The 22,586-nt window shown below is 40.1% G+C and overlaps 3 protein-coding genes across 3 annotated transcripts in view; 1 reads left to right on the forward strand and 2 right to left on the reverse strand.

The window, feature by feature from the left end:
* LOC145433261 (intelectin-1-like) overlaps positions 1 to 22,586 on the reverse strand; it is a 105,997-nt gene that overhangs the window by 44,035 nt on the left and 39,376 nt on the right. The window lies entirely within an intron of this gene.
* Positions 1,960 to 18,612, reverse strand: LOC145440410 (sodium-coupled monocarboxylate transporter 1-like). The gene is made up of 13 exons (XM_080318019.1): positions 18,337 to 18,612; positions 18,165 to 18,268; positions 14,841 to 15,029; positions 13,523 to 13,588; positions 12,713 to 12,832; positions 12,496 to 12,650; positions 8,678 to 8,818; positions 7,855 to 8,073; positions 7,676 to 7,788; positions 6,207 to 6,364; positions 5,938 to 6,131; positions 3,163 to 3,266; positions 1,960 to 2,307 (listed from the first exon to the last, which is right to left on the reverse strand). Exons 1-13 carry the CDS (start codon positions 18,383 to 18,385, stop codon positions 2,135 to 2,137), a joined length of 1,785 nt encoding a protein of 594 aa, XP_080174145.1. The 5' UTR covers positions 18,386 to 18,612; the 3' UTR covers positions 1,960 to 2,134.
* Positions 20,664 to 22,586, forward strand: part of LOC145432815 (intelectin-1a-like) — a 31,056-nt gene continuing 29,133 nt past the window's right edge. Inside the window, exon 1 of the mRNA XM_080309628.1 lies at positions 20,664 to 20,824. Coding sequence (XP_080165754.1) covers positions 20,725 to 20,824 — 100 coding nt within the window. The 5' untranslated portion in view covers positions 20,664 to 20,724. The remainder of the gene's footprint in view (positions 20,825 to 22,586) is intronic.

Genomic DNA, 22,586 nt, shown 5'->3' on the forward strand with positions numbered 1-22,586 from the left:
AAAATTGGGATTACAAACCAAAACGAATTATTCGTATTTGATTATATAGTGAGGACATGGAGATAATATACATGCTATTTGAAACAAACCAAACATTGCTTTGATGATATCGTACACGCGCCAGAAGCAGTGGCGAGATTTCATAGCCTGGTCAACCTCGATAACCAATTGGTCAAAACTATGAGATGAAAGTCGGTAGTCGCGATTCATAGTACGTTTCATAGTGAAATTTAAATCTGTGAGCAGCGATCTGTTCATAGATTTACTAATTCCACTTTTGGTTCAGTTCCAAGACACACAATGCTGACAGCATCATAACCATATTAGATTCATACATGCTGCTTCTACTATGCACAATAGATAAAATACAAATACCCTTATCCTATGCATTCAGACAACAAATCTACCTAAGACACACCCGAATCGTTTTTTTTATAAGAACATCAATGAAATATTTAAAACTGGAGAGGCGAATCTGAAATCACACTCGTGATCTGAATTATGTCAATCCAGTTTAGGAATTCTGTGATGTTTAGTAGTTGAAACTTATGAAACTGCGCGGGCATTGAGATCGGGCTGTCATGCCAGAAATTAAACATAGAAAATAATATAGGAAGTATTTACCTTAGAACAGCGTTTCTCAAACTTTCTAATACACACCCTCACCCCTTATGGTGGTCAAAGATTTCGCGCGTCCCTTATGGTCATATCACAAACCGCAACCAGGATGCTAACAAACCTAACTGATAGTTTGATGAAATGGAACATTACGATTGTGGATGAGAGATTTTTAAATATAAAATTCAGACTACATATGGAGCAATAATGGTGAATTGGATGTAATTATGAACATTTTCAGTTGAGCTCAACGTCGCGCCCCCTTGCAGATGTTTTCACGCCCCTGAGAGGGCGCGTCACTGCATTAAAATTATCATGGTGAAATATACTAAGAAAAAGTTTGATAAATTCCTTGCAATAATTCGATTTTTAGTACGTCCTTTATCAATATTTCTAATAAGTTTGTTTAGAGTCTTGCGGGCCACACACAGAACGGTGTTGCGGGCCACATGCGGCCCGCGGGCCGTAGTTTGCCCACTCCTGATCTACTGGAACCGAATACTGGTTTAACTTCATGCATTCAATGGCCTCGGCTCTCATAGGGTGATGAACCTGATCGCTGGGGGACGAATCCTCTAGACCTGTCTTAATTCCACGGGTATTTTCATCACTACCCTTTATCCATTCGATTCACAAACGGTGTTACGCGATTCACGTACAAACCGCAATTGCTATCATCAAACGCATTACTTAGCTATCTGTTGCTCTCTGTTTAGTACGCACCAACCAGCGTTATGGAAAAATCAGTGTGCCACTATTTACTAGATATGTTTGAAGAGTTACGAAAACATTTTTTTATTTTGTTCATTCGAGTTGTTATTTCGTGGACTCGAGTAATGATTGCTGCTACTTGAATGATGTTGAAATCGCTCACACGTACCGAACCCGAATAATGGAATATTTTCGATTAGCATTGCGGCTCCTGCAGCATGAATTTCCTCAGAGGATTGCATATGAATTCTTCGCATGGCTTGGATTGCGATAACTTGGTTATTCGTTGCCGGCTATTTCGGTGCCCCGACATATTAGTGTATTATTATCGAAGATAGAAATTGAAGTGCTATTTTTCCAAAACAATCAAATTTATGTTAATTTTATATATAATTTTGGCCCCCGCTCGAGTTTTTATTTTAAAAATAAGTTGCCTGATTTTTTTTATATACAAAAATACGTTTTCTCGGGATCGTAGGAATCATTGAACGTACTTTGCGATCCTAAAAATATATCGCAGACCTCATTTTGAAAACCACCACTCTCTCTGAATTTTCAAACTGCAAGCGGCGAAAGCGTGCACGAAAATGCTAGCAACTCTCACAATACATGAATATGAACTTGAACATATTTCAAATATGATCAACGTGTAATGTCATTTAGCGCGCGTGCCTTGTGCACGTCCATTTGTTGTAGTTGAATATTGAAGATAGCCAAGAAAAGGACAGAATAGCATCGCAACATCACAGCGACAGTGCTGTAACTGCAATTAGTTCACACCAAATTCAAAGCATGACATCAGCGATCAAAGCTTAGCCACTCCTTTGTCAGCGATACCGCTGGTGTCGGAGACACCTTTCTCGTCTACATGCTCCAGAACCCCGCAACGAAAAAATCGCCTCCACTTTACGGAAAGCCAAGGACCATCACAAAGAGGAGTAAAAAATCTTCCATCAAACTTCTCCAAGTCGGTTCCTCCTGAATTGAAAGGTTGAAAACAGATTGATATCAACGACTCACGAAGCACGAAATCGCAGGCTATTTTTCTGAATTTCAGTGCCTTTCATAAAGACGTCGGTATGTTGTTGAGTTCCATAGTTCCATAGTTCTGTAGTGACATAAACATATGCGACCAATACCCAATACGAATCCAGTGTATTAAATTTTCACTCTCAATCTCTAATACCACCGAGAGTACATTCAGAAGTAATTCAGAGAGCACATAAACCTCAATAGGCGACAGAGTATTGAGCAAGAGGTTAAAATACACAATACAACCACAAATGAAAATAATATTAATTAGGTACAAGCTACTACTTCAAAATGAATTGTTTCCGGCCTTGTTTTATCATCCCTATAATCATTTGTCTAATAGCGCGATTCAGTAACGACACTGCTGATTTCAATCATTCATCAAGCTGACTCGTGAAACATATCATACGCATTTATACATTAACAGGCAATCATGGTAAAATTTTACTTTTCTGAAACAATCACCTTGGAGAATTCGGGTGATCATGGGACCTGGGTACGCGCTACAGGTTCTTTTCAATTTAATTACAAGTAGAATTAGAGATCTCCAAGTAAATAACAGAATGTATACCCCGCCTAATCTTGCCTAAACAATAAGTACAAGTAGTTTAATTTCTTAAACCACTTCAGTAATTAGTGCAAAAGGGCAAAACCAATTTGGGTCACTGACCACTCCTTTATATCAATATATGTAATATTTTGATGGCGGTTTCAATCCCATGGTGTCCTGTTAACCGTGAAAGATCGATTTCTGTTGTATGAACATGGAGAAAGACTTCGAATATGGCCTCATCCACATACCAAAGACGAGCCAGGAAACATTTGCTCCAAAAATCGAACACACTATGCCGAGCAATCCATACAGATACGGAGAGAGTGATCCGAGGAACTGCAACGCTGATGAGCTGAAAAGATCAGAAAAAGGTTGATAGATAGTTACAATGGTAGGCCTACATATCGAGGACGGTAAATGTGGGTTAACAGAATTGTTATTTTAGAACAGGTATGTCCGGCCCAGTGTCATGTTTTAGCCGCATGCCACAAACGTGGTTTTAAACAGCCGCAAAAATATACGAATGTATTCACTCACAATGAAGAATAAATAGGTTATCAAAGTCATATTGTCATGTGATGATAATGTGAGTGTTCACCTGGGTTCCAAGGTGTTTAAAATTAGGATACAACGTCAAAGCAGTCTGGAGCGTCCCTATAAGTTTTGGTTTATTAGAAATGATGGTTGAAATGGGCAATATTTCATAACAAAATGAAACTGCCTGATAATAGAGTAGCGTCAGCTTCCTGACCGGAAATTGCCTATTATTTATGATCGGCGTTTATTGAGCTTACTTCTCCGTAATTTCGACTAGGGTGGATAAAATTGTTGGGATAAATTTTGTCTTTAGCTTCGTATCGACGTTTTGTTTTATGTAATGGTTGAGCGAAGCTCGACTGATAAGCCACTTATGTCAACATCCATTTTGTAACAAAAGGTATATTATCCTTTTCGCTAGGGTACTCATATGTCCTTCTTTATGGGGACTTGTTATTGTTTTTCAATAAATCGAAAACATCCTCCGAGGACGGCCAAATGTCCTCATTTTTTCACAATTTGTCCTCCTTTATAGCTTGGAGAGCCTTGCGAATGCACAGAGAAAATTGAGAATAGCATAATATATGAAATCTGGATTTGGACAGCAAGGTCGACTAAAAAAGGTCAACATCGACCCATAATACGCCTACAATATAATTGTCATGATAGTATGCACTATTGTCTGCCTGTACCATGATAAATTATCATGTTGATTCATTACTATGATGCACCATTGTTCCATAAGATACGTTGATGTGAACTCGGCAACAGATTAATTTCTCAATTATGAGGCCGTATATATGGAATCGCGTAAATTTTCCAATTGTTATGTAAAAAGTAGAGTTGTACGTGGTTGCATTTGCGTGACATTTAGCAGTGAAATCCTCATAAAGGGGGACAATGTAGCCCACGTATCTTGGTAACAAAATATCATTTCTCAAATTACATATGTATTCGTGATGCCATAAGCAATTCTGCGTTACTCGCAAAATGCATCTGGAAACACAACTCTGTGAAGACTTGTTCCAATCTACTTGAAAGAACTTAATCGAGGAAATTTTATACTTCTCGTTTTCTACGTCAACTTGAAGTATTTTTGGTTTGTCTTGAAAATCGGTTCATTTGTAAGCAAATAGAAATTTATAGTTGAGTATCATAAATAACTATACTTTCACCGCCGCATACAGTTACTGCGAATATGCAGCCGCTATAATATTCGAAAATGAACTATCTATGATGAGGCACACTTACAACAGCATGACACACATATTGTTCTTCGCGCGGGGTCGATAATAATTTAACGTTATGTAGTGAGTTTTTTGCATGGTTCCCTGGGCAACAAATTACAAATTATTTTAATCATTATCGTCAGCATGAACGCGTATTGGATCCTATAAATATTGATTGCGGATATCATCTGCGAGTATATGTGCGCGCGTTTTGTCGGTTTATAGGATTGGTCACTACCATTTCTGAACGGTCAGTAGTGGTCTTGGTCGGCGGTATTCGTAAACTATTTCTCTGGGGCTTAATTGAGTCGTGAGTATCACAGTTTCACTTCAATGAAGAAGTCGCATCTAACATCAAAATTCCAAATTGAAGGAGCAGGGCTGTAATGACTCGAGTCACGATTTTATGATGACTCGACTTGACTCGAATCAATCTGTGTATTGACTCGACTTGGACTCGAGTCATTGCGCATGACTCGAACAAAGTCATATGAATCGAGACTCAGACGGCTATGACCGACATTTCATTGTCATTTCGAAGAATAGTAAAGTAACTGCACTATTGAGATTTCGTCTTTGGTGCTGGTACGTGAAAATGCGACCAGAAACTGCTAAAAATTAGAAAAATTAGTATATTATAAATGCGAACCATTCGACAATACCAAATAGAGTTATAAAAAGTAGATTTACCAAGACTTTGACTGAAAACTGCTCAGTCATCACAATGACTTGGACTCGACTCGAGTCATAATACCATGACTCGGACTCGAGCTTCCTCTCCCTGACTTGGACTCGGACTTGACTCGGGGGTGAATTGAAAATGACTCGTCTTGACTCGAGTCAAAACTATAAAATTGAGAATGACTTGTGACTCGGAGCCTTGTGACTTGGTTACAACCCTGTAAGGAGTAACCAATTCAGCTTCAAAACCCGTGGAAGAAAATTGTGTAAGAGTAAGCAGTGCGATTGTGAATATCTAAATGAGCCATGTGATGAGAAGAAACGCCTCGTTCCTGACTACATAAGCTTTTATGAGGTGGAAAGCGCAGTCCCCTGCATGAAGCGCGTATTACGTCTAATATGATATGACTACTTCATGTTTATATGACATTATCTATTGCCCATGAAAGATTCATGGGACAATTGAGCGAAAAGCTATACATAGACGACATAAAAAGTTCAAATCGAATGTGCTGCCTGATTTGCGTATCCCAGTGGTTCTATTTAGCTCCCAAAAAGAATTATTACAAATCTAACCTTTGTAGATCTTCAACAGTGCCGGTGATGGTGTACATGATAGGTTCCGACGTTGTAAATGAATGGTTGGACGCAGCTTGGAGACAATTCTCCACAGACGTTGGTAGTTCACTGGCGCTTTGCGAAGTCACCATTCCAGCTATTGCAAACAAGCCAACCCCGAGCATGCCAAATGCGAAACCAATTGAAACGCACTGATGTATTCAGGTCATTAATATGTGTATATCATTAAAAAGTATTTCGTCGTGGATATTTAGCACGTAGCTTACCAGCGAATCTATCCAAGGCATGAACAGACCCATGGTGAAGACGCCCACGACTGGCCCCGCGAAAAATCCATATACGGCGATGGTTATTCCGACAACGTTTGTGGATGGGATTGACACGATATACGCGATCGTCATCACCAATGCGCCGAAAACGACCGCTGGTCAATAGAAGATCACCAAATTAATAGCACCAAAATCTAGATGCACGAAACACTGATGAGTTGCCCGTAATTCTTTGTGGACTCATTCACGGTCCCGAGTTCGTAAATTCCATATGTGATCGAAGTAGTCAGCGTTGCTACTCATGTGGAAGTAAAATATTCAATAGGCCTACATGTTGAAAACTACTTGAAGTAGTAAAAGAAAGGGTTGAATAGTATTCAAGTAAGTAGTTCTATCCAACCGAAGGGAAGCGAAACATTTCTAAATATTACAGTTCTCTATTCAATATGCCATACACGGCGGCATTTGGTTGTTATAGAACAGTGGTTCTCCAACTTATTTAGACACGACACCCTTTACGAGAGTGTAAAAATTCGCGCCCCCTTATCATATCACAAAATGCAACCAGCAGTATGATAGCATTCCCAACGGATAGTTTGATGACATGAAATGTCATGGATGTTTATGAGAGGATTCTCAAATATTACAATCGGACTATGCACAGCGTATTATATCTGAATTGGGGTAAATTGCGCGAATGGCGAAACTTTTTTCAGATGATTTTACGCCCCCAATGAGGGCACACTCTGGAATTAGGAAAAACTAAATGTTAGTATACTGACGATCTTACATGCATGAGTTTGTTTGAAAATAGACATACCTCAATTACATATATCTCTATATATTTCTAAATATGAAAAACACAAACAAAAATGCATAGGGTTGATCTGATAATATATACTAAGCAAGCTATACTTTCAAATTAATAGTAAACTTTATTTGTATATGATACATTGTTTCTTTGTAGGTCGTAAATTAACACTTGCTAAGCCGCATAAGTCCAAAGCGTTGGTAATCTCCGACTAGTTATAATACTGTTCCTGGTAATAACGAACAGGCAAATATTTATGATTACAAATTCTATCATGCTCCTTTGCTTCCAACTGGAGTTCATATCTATAGTCTCAACGCAAACCCGATCAAATTTTGAATGAATGCTATTCGGAATCCCTTACCCCGACCGATGTTACCAAATATCGAACTTCCTAGCATGGCCAAACTGAACAATGCATGCTTATTGCTAACCCATTCGGGCTCACAAAAACAAAATTACGTGAGCATTGTTCGGCAAGCGAATGGTATACAAATATTTCGAATCACTGAGCACCGTGATTATGTAAGCGGGCCGTAGACTGCCGCAGCTCGTGGGGGGAGGGGGGAAGTAACTATATTTCCCAAAAAATAAATCCTTAATTATTTCGACTTTCAAAGCCAACATAATGAGGTATACGTTATATAAGACCCACTTAAAACTTTCGAAAGAATCATTTGCTTCTTGTTCGACAGATTCGGTAGATGTGGTAAACAAAAGTCAATCAGGAATACGGCAGATAGTGAATTCAGTCCCGATGACACCGTACTGAAAATTATTAACAAGTCATCACTGATAAACTTTTACTTATTTGCACATCATTCTCATCGTCACCTCATAGTCCCACAAAAGGCTGCAGCTACGAACAATCCAGCCATGCCTGGTAAGTCACGGGAAACTTGTATCGCAAGCAAAGGCATCAGTTGATCTGGTTTGTTTATGACCCCGGCATGTAACGGGTCACATCCCTCATAGTATGAAAACAGAACAAGCCCGGTAATCATCGCCATAAAACCAAAAAGACTGACCGGTACAATGCTCAACAAAACCGCCCTGAAAGTTGGAGCGGCAGTTAGTAGAATAATAATCAAACCTATCTGACTTTAGCTGACGTATGAAGGTCACCAAACACTAAGCACACGACTCACAGTACCGCATTCTCAATATTTATTGGACTAGGGCGGAAATGATGTTTCGACCATCATTTCTTTTCATTCATATTATAAAATTAAATGATATATAAAGGTCACTAAACACGATGCACACGACTCGCAGTACCTATCTTAATATTTATCGGAGCATGATGGAAATGATTTATTGGCCATTTTTGTAACTTTTCGAGCCATTTACTATCACTAGAGCAAAGTTGGAAAAGAGTAGGGTTGAGCCGGATTGAACTCAAAACTGAACAGTGAACACAATGACTTGGTCTCGGACTCGAGTCACTCACTCGGTGGTGCAATGGAAATGACTCGACTTGCCTCGAGTCAAAACTATAGAAGTGAGATTGACTTGTGACTCGGAACCTTGCGACATGGTTACAACCCTTCTTAAAACCGGTGAAGAGCCACTGGTCGGTAGTAAATAAACCGAAAACTGGAGAGGACTTATAACTCACAGGAAGGAATGATTGTAACGGTGAAACAAGCACACTTACTTTCTGGACTTAGCGACTGACTTGCAGGACAACCAGCGTTGTATATAGATTTGGTTGCACAAGATTTCATAGCTTGCAATGGTGGCCCCACCGGCCATGCATGTCGTGGCTGAGCTCCGCACGGTCGGATCCATATTAAACCTTTAAGGACGTACGTGATGATTCAATATATATGCTCACGGAAAGATTAAGATTATGTTAAAGAAGTATTCAGTAGCGAAGTTACTTCTATTTCTTAGGAGTAATCAGGTAGGTTTGGCCTACATGCATAGGCGCCGAGTTACGGGGTGGCGGCCACCTCTTGCAAAATGTCTAAACGCCCGCCGTCTGCGCTGTCGCGTAAATGGCAACTATTTACCATTAACCGATACGCGCGTGAATAATTGAATACTCAGCTTCGTCGGCGGCGACGAACTGGTGCTTAAAATGCCCTAATAAAGTGTAATCTGTGATTAGTAATCACTAATCATACAATCGAAGCGACCTCGTTAACGGCGTCGATTTCGACACGCTTGCGCGGAGAAACATCATCATCTCCTCTATTGACCAGACGAATGAATTCACGTTCTTCTTCTCTCAATTAAGGTTGTATTTGCGCGCATATTAGTTTACAAAATAATTACTGATTTAGTTTTGTGACAGTATTTTTAATTGGAGCGCGAAATAGGAAAGTGTGTTCGTGTATGCCAGCGTATAGGAAGTCATTCCTGCGCAAAGTGCGCATATTCCTAACTTTTATCGGGAAATGCAGCAATGCAGCTCAAATGTCGTTATATTGAGCAAACAATTGTCGCGATGTCAGACTCGGAACCTCATTGTGATGTACGCAAGTTGAGGAGTTACTGATTAGATGCGCGCTTTCTCGTTTGCTATCATTTGTAAGCTACTAATTCGTGTCTGCTTTATACATTCGTATTCCCTCGATGTCACTTATTGTCATTGTTTTATTTGTTATTAATACTGCGCATTGTGCAGTGCATGGCGTTGGACTACGCTGTCAAATATTGATGCAACAAGAGATTCTCTGTGGCGCAAATTCTGAATTTATTCGATTAGTTTGAGCGGGAACCTTCTATGCTCCAATAAACTTCATTGCTGGACGGACTCTATCGGGCGCAACCATATCGCGGATCAAATTTCAAACCATCGGGATTTGTATTCCCATTAACAAGGTTGCGGTATGCGCCCATATTGCTCTTGCTGCAATAACAACTTGATAATTAAAATCACTCCATTTCACGTTCAAATTAGACTAGCTGATCGGGACCTACGTAGGCCGTAGGCCCCGCGCAGATATTAACCAGCGCGTTGTCGGTATTAAAACATTACGTGCGTAGCCGGTGAGTTTCTCATTTGGGACTAAAAATTCCGTCCATATGAAATGTCAAATCACAATTCGTATTATCGATGATGCGTACTGCAAATTAGCGAGAATCATTTGCATGCGAAATGGGTCATCGATATCTCATGTGCACTATCATCGGTGATTTGATTTAGCGCGTCCCCATGCAGGCCTGCGACCGACCGCAAAAACACTTTCGCCAAACAGTAACAATCTCTGAGTGTAATATTGTTTATGTTTATGTATCGTTTTGATTTAACTTATGTCCGCGTCTGAACAAATTGTGCTCGTTGTCATGGTCGAATCTGGGTATTTAGGTATGACTAGCGCACCCTGTAGTTGTAATTATTGCAGGTTTGCGGCATGTCCGCGTTTAAAATATTTTGTGAACCATTTTGGTGATAAATATTCTCTAGGCGCAAAGTTGAACAGTGTTTTATTGTGTGCGTCTGGTAGTTGGAATCTATTCCAGTGCCCATAATATTAATCCAATTATGATTTGCGAACGTAAATCTTGAAATGCAGCAATGCAGTCAAAATCGATGTTTTAATCAGCAACCAATTGTCGCCATGCCAGCTACTCAATACTAAGTAAAAACCCATTGTGTTGGCGGTAAGGGATAATTGCTGATTGGCCGCACGCGTTTGTAATCTTGTTTCTTGTCCGTCTTTCGTGTTCCGGAATTGTTGCGTCGTGTTACTGCTCAGTCAACCGATGAATGCCGAGCGCTCGGCATTCAATAACCTAATTTCGCAATGACCTCAGCGTGAGATCGCGCCCCGTGCACAGACGAATCTCGCTAATTGGTTGCGGCTCCGCATAGCACTGATAATACGACATGTTGAATTGCAACTAAATATCAACATCAGAATGGTCATTTCGGAAGGACGGGGTTTTGCTTTTCAAAAGCAGGGGGTTTCGACACCCCTGCCTACGCGCCTGTCGCCCCCCCCCTTCAACAATAAAACTCGGCGCCTATGCCTCCATGTATTACTTACTCAAGTGCTCATTTGTACACTACTTCCACCTCTACATAAGAGTTTTTGAGGGAAAGCTTTATGCACTTTCAATTATCCAAAGTATAGAAGATGGTTTTGGTATAGGATTGCATCACTTGTGTGGGTGAAATAGTCATGACAACAGAGCGTAATCGCGTCTGTATCGCGTCAACTGAATATATTTTGGAATATTTCACCAATTTCTAGCTATTTATTCACGTGGAGCCACCATATCTTGAGATCCGGAAACGAGTTCACATTTTACGAGCTATGAAATTTACAATAGCGGACGATAAATGCAGAATCTGAACATATTTACGGGAAATACTATTGCGCTGATTAAAAAAGGCCACTCTTCCATCTCGACCCTCGAACCCCTCATGACGTTATAATCTGTTATGTTTGACCTTTTCCTAGTCGGCCTTTCGCCACAATCCACATTTCGCGTCATTTATGGCGTTTTTAGTTGTCCCTGTACAATAGGGCTCTTCAAAAATGACTTTTTTTTCTCAAATCGTACTGGCTACTTGATAAAATTGTTAGGTTACCTAATTTAAGCCTACACACCAAATTTGGCTCCATTCCGGCCAGTAACCGCTTTGCTACAGGAGAAGTAAGTTTCAATTTATTATATAAAAATAAATAATGAAAAATTTGAAAATTTTCTGTTCACCCCATGAAAGTGTTAGGTGATCTATAGAAACGATGGTCACCAAATCTGGTTCAATTCCAACCAGTGGAAGCGGAGCTATTGCTGTCGAAAAATTTGGATTTGAATAAAATAGTATTTACGGTGACCGATTCTTTGTTTATTTATTATAGTTGTGCTCACCGTAAATACTATTTTATTCAAATCCAAATTTTTCGACAGCAATAACTCCGCTTCCACTGGTTGGAATTGAACCAAATTTGGCGAGCATCGTTTCTATAGACAGCCTAACACTTTCATGGGGTGAAGGGAAAAATTTCAAATTTTTTATCATTTACTTTTACATAATAAATAGAAACTTTGTTCTCCTGTAGCAAAGCGGTTACTGGCTGGAATTGAACCAAATTTGGTGTGTAGGGTTAAATTAGCTAACCTAACAATTTTATCAAGTAGCCAGTACGATTTGAGAAAAAAAGTCATTTTTGAAGAGCCCTACTGTACAAGTGTGCAATCACCAGACTGTCATAGCCATAAAGGAGTAAATTTCGGCGTCCTCTGAATAGATTTTCGATTTACCGCGAAATGAGGGACAAACCCTTCTATAGGAGGACGTATATTGTAACCCTAAGTCACGATGCCGCATCTTTTAATTCCAACTAGTTTCTAAATGTTTTCGATCACTCGTCCAAATCTGCTTTTTGAAATTACTTCAGTGCCTTTCAGAACTTCATGTTCTAATACATCTCGAAGTACTTTTACTGGTAATCGAGTTGAAATTGTGTACCAAGGCTGCTTACTTTGACCACCTCTGGTGGTAAAGTAGCTTACTTTAGAAAGTTATTTCTTCCGCCGTCTGCCGTCGTCCTGCGCATTACTTCAAATCCACCGATCGACCATAAAGCAGCTCCCAAGACAGAAATGACACCCGCAACCATCACCACACATTGTAGTGCGTCAGCCCATAGAACGGCTTTGATCCCACCCTGATAAGAAATCGCTCGTAGGAAACATATGTACCTTGCACACGAGCTCAACTGTTGCTTACTATTGCCGTGTAAAACGTACATACAGCGCTTGTTAGAAGAATTGTCCAGGTCAGCTCTAGAGGAGTAACAGCGTTTAGCGCCAAAGCCGGTATGTAAATGGCGATTGCAAGGAACGAAGTCTGTGGAGATGGAAAAAGTTCTATAATCTAGTGTTAGTTGGTAAAGTTAAATTGACCATCGCTAATAAGTAAATTTATTACGCCGATTCTTACATATGAGGAAACCGGACTTGGACCGAGCTAATGACGCACGCAAATATTTCCCAAGTGGGGAGAATTTGAAATCAGAGCAAATGACGTAACGTAGCGTATATGTTACGCAGAGATTATCAGGATCGATTTTTCAAATTCAAGCCCAGTTCAGAATTTAGGATTCATGTAAAAATAGATATCTTCTTTCGAATCATCAAGTAATTATTGGAATTTATCCAGGAATCGCATGAAAATTGGAAAATTCTCGGAATTTTACGTCCAAGTTCTAATCTAGCTTTCGAAAATCCATTTTTATTTCAAATCCGGACAACATCTTGTCGCGGATGCCAAAGTTTATTAGTTTTGATATAAGAAAAGGTGCGCGGAATTGGCCTGGTAGTCAAAACATGAATCTGTTTGCAGTGTTACCAACACTCCTAAATGGCATTGGCATGGTTAAAAACGACAATATCACTATAAGCTCCATTCAAACAACAAACTGCAATAGTAGTATAGCGGTAGTAGTACAGAGTAGATGTATGTTGATATGTATGCTATTTTAGGTACTTTCACAACACTCACGCCGGAAAATACACACAGCGTCATAAAGTAACATACCGTGCTGCAGATTCCAAGAACCGAAGCCGCGATTCGTACATAGCGATGAAACCGCAGTTCAAGGTACTGCAAGAGGAATTGAACAGTGTGTCAGGAAATTTCCTGACGCTACCGCAATAATCAATCCTATTGACGGATCGAATAGTGAGCTAGTATTCTCGGAAACCAACAATTAGGACTAAAGTTTCATATGTCATATACATGCATACAACATGCTAAATCAACCCAAATTGCGAATACAATCGGATGTATTTTTGCAAGGTAGACGAGCGACATGCATGTGTAGTGTGCACACTGCACATGTTCGCTTGAAAATTACTTTGATTACTACATGCATATTGCATACGCACAACTACGACACTCGATCTAATACGTTTTCTAACTTATTTATGAGGAAATCCGACTAAGCGTTTCCTTCCATGTAATTGCTGCGTGGAATAAATTGCGGCTGCGAACGAAAAGAGTTAGTTTTTCGTCATTTAAAGCGGAGTTCCTTGACATATTTCTGAATATATAATGACAGCATGTACTTCTCATTTACTATTGCGTTCATAAGGTTGTTTGTATCAATTCACCAACAATGTTCTTTTTTCGTTTTTTTTTACATACCGCATTAACTAGTTAGCCCGAGTGTATATATATATATAAATAGTGGGTTATAATTGCTTGGCTCGGGCTTAACATGAGCTACCGTTTTAATTATACACTTATATTACAGTTTATGTTATCTTCGAAATTTAATAGACACACTCAGTGGTCAGTAGCGACTAGCGACGTGTCACGACTCACGAGACGCTATACATGAAATAATATTTTCGATGCAACAGAAAAATGAATTGTCACTTATTGATAATTTTGAGTTCGCTTCTTCTGTAATTTGTCCAAGTTATAAACTTGGTATAAACCTCACAATCACAAAACATAATGTCGACTCGCAAAAAAGGTTATGTCCGAACTTGTAAGTTTCACCACGCCCATTCTTAGTATTGCTACCGGTGATCGTAAAGGCCTTTATCGGCGTTTCCGGTTTGTGCGCCACGAACACGAACACAGAATCAGGAAATGATAGCTAACCAATACATACTGAGCTAATGGGCTAAAAATTATTTCGTAAATCAACATAAATCTACAGGTATTTTTGGGAGATCTATTGGACTTGAAAATTTTCTTGGAAACCATTTGTTAGCCAACGTAAGTATAGATACATTGCACCGAAAGATATGAAAACACACAAATAAAAATAGTAGGAGCCGTATGAAGCCACACCAAGAGAGTTTGCCAGGCCACCGGCCAATGTCTTATCATCGGAACCTCTCACCTGATACACACTGCTTATTTGAAGCCGATGAAATAACGGCACGTAATACAATACGGCCATGGTCGAGGTGATGTAAAATCCCACCATATACCAGGCGGACACCAATCCATGATAATACACTTCGGTCGGAAATCCTATCACTGTCAATGCCGACACAAAGGAGACTGCTATAGATATTGCCACCAGAACCTGCGTCAACAAGATTCAATAATAAAGTTGGTGTTCGTTGAAATACCCCAAGAAGACCGCATAGGCCTATTATGAACATAGGAACGAACGAAATGGAATCACGCTTCAAATATGCATGAATCAATCGATCCAAGAACATTGCACGTGGATATGACTTATCATTCCCGAACATTGCAAACAGATTTTGCGCTATAGCTTCAGTCAGCTATAACAACACACTGTCCACCGACAAAGCGGCATCAATTGACATGGAAGACCCGTTTCATCATCGAATCAATGAAGCTGCTAGGAGCAATTTGCATCTCATGCAATGAAACCGATTCAAGAAGCGAAGTTCAGCATGAGATGGGGCGCGCAACTTCACCGGTCGGCGGGCCGGATATGAGAAAATGAAGCACTTGGTGGGCTGAATTACAGAATATATACATTAATAGCGTATTTATCCACCTATAAAAGGGATAAATCATTTAAAATGTAAACCTAAAGTTCAAATCATGGATACCAAAAACAGTATTTAATGAATTTATGAACAGTAGCTGCTGAAGTCAATCAGGCATTTGTGGCCGGTCAGAGTTGTCAACAAGCTCTTTGAGCTCTGACTATATGTCCTATGTAGAAACTCTTAGTAAAGACTGCACGTAAACATGAGTTATATTGAAACGCAGCCTTAAATGGTTAATGTTCATTTTCGAAATGTATGTAGGCCTACACCCAAGCAGAGCAAGTAGTTTCATGCCCATCTTTCTCGGATTGGCAAACTTGGATTCATCCTGTGACGCATGAAATGTGTCACTACTTTCAGAATATAATATCACTTTCAGGGTCAAAACTCTCTTCGGATCGGACAAAATCCCTTCACGGGTCGGATCCTGACCCCCGACAGTATGTTGCCCGTCCCTGCCATATCGTATACGTCGGCTATATCGGGTGGAAATTCTCGCAAATACGAGCTCATAAAACACGTGTTTTGTAAAGTATTTACACAATTATGGCCTAATTGTACAACTTATCACCAGTTTTATTAAAAGGCCTCTGCTTAAAACACTGTTTAAAACATGTTTTAACCAAAGTGTTTTAAACAACCCCTTGTTTCAAATGCAACCCGCATGACCATTTCGTCGCACTTTGTGCGCATTATGCTGGTCGATTATTACGGACAGAAATGTCTTCCGATAATCATTCGTGGTCGCGTAAAACATGCTTTTCGATGCTGAGATATGACTAACGTAAGTTTGGAGGCAGCAACGGTATAAATAAAGAACTTAAACTATATTTTCCGTTGTCAACGTATTACTAGGCGTGACGGAGTATTAATATTATTATTATTATTAATATGGTTAAAAGTTGTAGTGGCGCTTATCTCCCTTAAGGGTCTGGTGCACCACGGTCCGAAGTTACCGACTGGTATAAGTACCCTTGCAATGTATTTCAACCTCGTCTATATACGAATCAAATCTTAAAGGATTCGACGACACGACAGCACGAATTCAGCCACAGGGGTTAATAGCTCGGGCTGGACTAATAGGTTATAAGTCGTGAATGGGATGTCATGATTACGGCATGACTCAATGAGAAAGGACCGTTGAAAATCGTATCTTGCACAATTCAGTAGAAAGTGGTCGACAGTTTCGGTGATATTACTATGGAGACATAGCGGAGTATCTGAACATCCTATTTTGAACGAATGGGCGTTAAGCCTACAATGGCCGGAGCGCAGACGGAACATGATCACCTCGAATTGCCGACATGCATGCATTGACGGGAATTTATTTGAAATGCAACTATGGAAACGCTTATAATGCATCCCTTTATCTTCGCATGCGTACAGTTCCTGCCAGAGAGTTTGCAAATATTGGCGGACAAGTGACTTAGCTTCTCCGATGGTCATTGGTCACCTCAGGGACCTGACGATTCTGGCCAGACAAAGCCCCGGATGTTGCTTCGCGGTCGGCGATCTCGTTGCCATGGATACCTTTGTGACTGGGAATCCATCCAAATTCTACCTCTATACCTCTTCCAGTAACCCGCTCAAGCAAGGGGAAAAACTTGTTAAAGATATCTGTCGGCGCAGTGAGAGGGTCGGATATCGTGTTCAACACACTAAGCGAGTCTGAAAGAATCACATATTTGTCTTCTTTGCATCCATAATCGGAAACCCAGGCCAGTGCATGAAGAATCGCTAAAAGTTCAACATGGAATACGGAATGATAAACATGACAAGTTCTACTAACCGATACCGAACGAGAGGGGATATAGAAAGCGTAAGCGGGTTCTATTGAGGTCTGGGACCCATCTGTATATATCTCGATAGCATTCAAATATATAGTATTCAAATATATAGCATTCAAACATATAGTCGTGGAAACATGCTTTTATGACATCTTGAGTAACATTCTTCGGGTGTAAACGTAGCAGTTGCGTATTGACGATTGATGGCTGGGCCAGCCACGGAGCTTGATAGTGGGAGAGGGTTTTCTCCACTGAAATTTCCCGAAACAACGGGACGTTGGAGTGAATGTTATACGTGACAAAGCTAGGTCTAATTAGCCCATATATCTCGTGCCATGACTCTTGCAATAGCCCAAGTGCGGAATGTTGAATTGTTGATCTGTATTTTGTTTGAGTAGATAACAGCGATAGTTCATACACAGATATTTATGTCTAATCTGAAGAGGGGGCTCATTGCATGCTGCTTGTAACGCACAGACCGGGGAGCTGCGCATTGCTCCACAACATAAACGCAATGCTTTGTTCTGCACTACTTCGATCTTTTTCAAGTGGCATTTAGGAGAGAAGTAGTATGCTGGCATACCGTAGTCAATAACAGACCTGATTAGAGACCTGTATAACTGTAATAATGACGATTTGTTACATCCCCAGCTCGTACCACAAAGTGCACGCAACATGCGTAACGGGGTATATCTGCAGTACTCAACAACATCGACCCTCAGTAATCGATTCCATTCACTACAATTGATACTCGACTCATATTCGAGTACTTGCGTCCTTGTGCATATGGCTCCACTGAAAATAAACATATATTCGACCACAGATGTTCTTCGTTTGCGCCGAAATCCCTCTCTATGTTCGACGTGCAACAGCTCGCCGCAATAAATGATAACATATTTTTCATACTGGCGAAACGGCTCTTCCTCCAAAATAGTAGTTGTCCGTAGTTTGCTGTTTCCTGTCTCGGTATGCGAAAACAGCTCCTACCGTTGTAGATAACGCAAAAAGTCCTGTAAACATACATCAAGACACAACTATTTGATCATACTAACTATTCAACGACTATGCCGCTACGTACCGATGAAAATTACGAAGTCGACAGCTCCAAATGTATCTGCTTTGTGCATCGCCGATGTTGCATTGACAATTGCTGGATATATGGCAATTTCTTGTTGGACAAATAGGTTGTAATGTCATGCATAGTTAGTCCTTGACATAGTACTAGTATAGTAGGTTCGCAAGTAACGAGACTACTTCTTGGTATTGAACCAATGTGCGATTTGAAATGAATATGAACGAGGAAGCAGTTACGTAACTGCTCACTTTGACACTATAGGAGTTTTAATTCACTAATTTTGATTGAAATAGACATGCAATAGTTAAATGTTTAGCAGAATTTTGTGGTTTAAATTCAAAACAAGATGAAATTGTAAGAGGCTATTCCCGAGTTTGACACTACAATCATACCAGCGTTTGTACAACTTAGGTAGTGCTATACATTAAATCACCATTACATCACAATGCTGTTCCACATTGCAGTCTGCCTATGCTACACAAAATATATCCTACCGCGCTACCGACACCTAGTAAATCTTGCGAACTACTTCAAGGAGAATGCTTCATATACCGGTACGCCATTGACGTCAGAGAGAAGAAAAAGAACCACTCTGGAGGGTGACCATTGCCCGTCAGCCAATAGAATAAAACTAAGCCGACGAGAACAGCCCGGAAATGAAATTGTGAAGGCCAAACTGGAGATTAAACAATGATTTGAGTACTCGAATCTGAATTGAGTATTAATTTGAATGATTCGAGTCGAGTAGTAAGAGATGATTTTTTCGAGTACTAAATTTATACGCTATTCGTCACTGAAAGTTAATTTATCAACGGGAAATAAATTTACGATACTATTTTCCACTGTTGGAGCCTTGAAGCCTTGATTGTCCATATTGCAGCATACAAAACATAGTGAGAAGCTGAAAACGTTACTAAAAATAGCACATTTGCGAGGTCATGATCATCTCACAACATTGTCACAAAGTGCAAAGAAATCGGTTCGGTTGAAAAATATAACACAGCATCTTTAATGTAATGAATGACAGGAATCATATTATATGTTGTGGTATTATATACTCTATTAATGGCATAGAAGGTACATATTTTAACTTTGACATATTACATTCTGTTATGACGTCATGATGAGTGGTACTCGAATACTCGACTCGACTCGAATCATAATGTATGATTCAAAATCGAATAACTCAGGTACTCGATTTTGCCAGCCATATTCGCGACTCTGTGTACCTGTCATTATTACGTCACAACGACAAAATTATTTCTATATTTCGAACTTGGTTAATCTCATTTACTGGCGGTCACTCCTGAAGAGGGCCAGTCGAAATGCTTCGAGTGGTATAAATTTGGCAACATGAATGTATTGTTTGCTGTAATATTGAAGTTCTGTACTACGAAAAGCCTATTTTTTGACTTGGTAAACAATTTTGACAAATTTTGACCTAGCGCCACAATTTTCACAAAATCTTGAATTTTCTGACATTCCCTAAAAAATTACCTTGATTATCAACATTGAGAAGAAGTCGCTGACATGAGCACCAAATTCCAAGAAGGCAGAAAAGGCAAAATGAAGTCATTTACAGCAGCGGAAACGCCAATGCGAAACCGTTATGGAGAATATATAATAGTTACGCAAATTGCAATCCAAATATCTGTGTTTGCACCGCTGTATTATTTTCGACTCATAAGATTGGGGTTCGGAAACCCTGGCCCGCGTGCCATTGGGTTATAATTCCTAGAAACTATCTACAGCAATTAGCCATATATATAATGCCGCGTCAGTCATAATTGCGTCAATAGGTCTGGAAACACGTACCTCACTCCAATCTTAAGTTGCCTATTTAAGCGAACCACGTTCCGTTCAAATCCGCGTAGGTCAACAGTATAGCCGCTAATGTAATGAAACGTGGCTTTAAAGGATGCAGTGTCCTCAGCGCGTCCACCTCCGCGGAGAAGTTAATATACTTAGACAAATATTGGCCTCAACAAGAACAAATAGGCCCTTTCCTTACCCTGATAAATGAGCAAACCATTTTCTACGATGTCTAAATACCATGATTGCTTATATATCAAGTCTAGTCGCGACAAGTCATGAATTCAATATACAGTCTGGTCAATTACTTTATAGTTTCATTTTAGTTTGTTTATCAAACATTAGCGAGCTTGTTTTTCATAAGCTTGATCAATATAAATATATATTCGTAGTTATGATATCTAGATCGCGATACATAAGTCGCCGGTCTCTCAGTGCGAATAAGCATTTGATGTTGTTGGCAATAAACATTGAAAGGGAATACAGCTCAAGGATGAGATGCCTGATCGGGCAAGAATCTGAATATGTATCAAAATATATTGCAGGTCAATAGGGTAAAACGGAAATATTTCGTTGGATATGGAAGGCAGGACATCGACGAAAGCCTATCTGCTGGCTGCACTGGTGTTTCTTGTGGGGCAATGCGAGGAATCAAAAGCGGCTACCACTACGAAACATGGTAAATATTCCCGCGCTAATATCAAATTCGCCGTGTTTGGGATCGACCCCTTATACCGAACAGTGAACAATTCATTTATTTGCCCCAACCTTCGGATATACGTTCTGTATATCTAAAAATAGCTTGCGATTTACGTGGGTGACGAATGGCTTAGCTAGACTAGGTAGTAGATATCACGGGCAATCGGCTGTCGTCGAATTGGACATGAAGACATAAAAAGTTGAATTTGTTCATTTCTCGGTTGTCATCTCTTGCATTCCTCACGCAATGCATGCATGGGCAACGCCAAATCACTAGTAAATCAAAGGGGTATAGATATACGCCAACTTATATCGTTTTGACTCGCCGCTAAACACTCTAGGGCAGTGGTTCTCAACCGCCGGTCCGCGGACCGGTGCCGGTCCGCGACGACTATTCTGCCGGTCCGCCAGACATTTTGTAATTTTATAGTTCAATTGCAAAATAAAATAAGTTGAAGTTAGCTTTATTGATAAAAGAAGCAACACACCACATTTAGAACTGAACAGAAACATCCTTATTTATTCGTACCACGCATTTCGTAGTACGTCTGGTGATGTGGTAGTGGGGAATGAGCAAAGGTGTTTGTCGCGACTCCGAAACGCTTCTTTTCTCGATATTATCGAAGAGAAGAAGAACATTTAAGTTGGTGTATTCCAGGGGTTCCCCACCTAGTTTCACGACCCCAACGGGTCAGTTTGCCTATTCTACGGAGTCGCGGGACAGAAATGCAATACCAATGACCATTACAAGAATGTCATTGAACCGGGTGCTATCTGCAGTTCATTTCTGTTTATTCTAGTTAATTTTGCAAAATAGAAAATAAAACGACCTCTAAAAATTGCGATCTTGGCAAACAAGGTATCATCAGACCAGTCGAAGCGTCGTGCTGAAGCGCCACCCACTATAACGTAAGGTTGGAGTCTGGTCACCTCTATTAAAATTACAATGTCGTGAGCCTAGAGATAAATGGGATGGCAATTTTCCTTCCAAGTGACCGATAGCGCTATGTGATAATGGTTCCCAAACTGGGTTCCGAGGTTCGTTTGGGGTCCAGGAGACATTTTTGGACCGCGAAGCACGTTGCGAAAAATTCAAACTATCCAGAAAAAACTAATTGTTGAATTATAACAAAATTCAGGCAACTGATTGTTAAATCAAACTCGATGGTGGCGGACATGACATAATATCATTAATGAACATGAAGTGGAATATTTCGGTGCTAAATGATTCAATTTTAAATTCAAGTCTCGCCTCGCGCGCTTTAGTGTCACCATGTATTTCTCGATTTTTGACCAACGCGCGACTTCACGAGAAGTTCGCTGGCAAAAAGATCACTGGCGGCATGTTGGCCGGAACCATCGATGTTGATATTTTCAGCCACCGAAATAGTCGTCACCGAATAGTCCTAATTGAAGCCGCGCGTGGTACAAATGCGACCCGCGGAGAAAAATAATGCCCCCCGCGTGTTAAAATGCGAATTGAAAAATGAATTTTCCTTTTTTTAGTCTGTTACGTGTACGTGACTCCTATAATATTAAAGTAGCCACAATCATTACCTGGGTTCACGAGTAAGCAACATGCTTCAACAAATTAATTGCTGTAATATTGACAAAATTTACTCCCCCATAACTTCGCGATTCACCCGACAAGAAAGTAGCTGTGTACACGGATTTTCATAACACGTATTGGTGCTTACTAAGCCGAAAGAAACAAATTAATAAGTCTCACATATGCCGTTAGC

Source organism: Botryllus schlosseri, chromosome 1, assembly GCF_051294905.1.
Source record: "Botryllus schlosseri isolate E-star chromosome 1, Bs_hap1, whole genome shotgun sequence".
NCBI classification, from domain to species: Eukaryota; Metazoa; Chordata; class Ascidiacea; order Stolidobranchia; family Styelidae; genus Botryllus; species Botryllus schlosseri.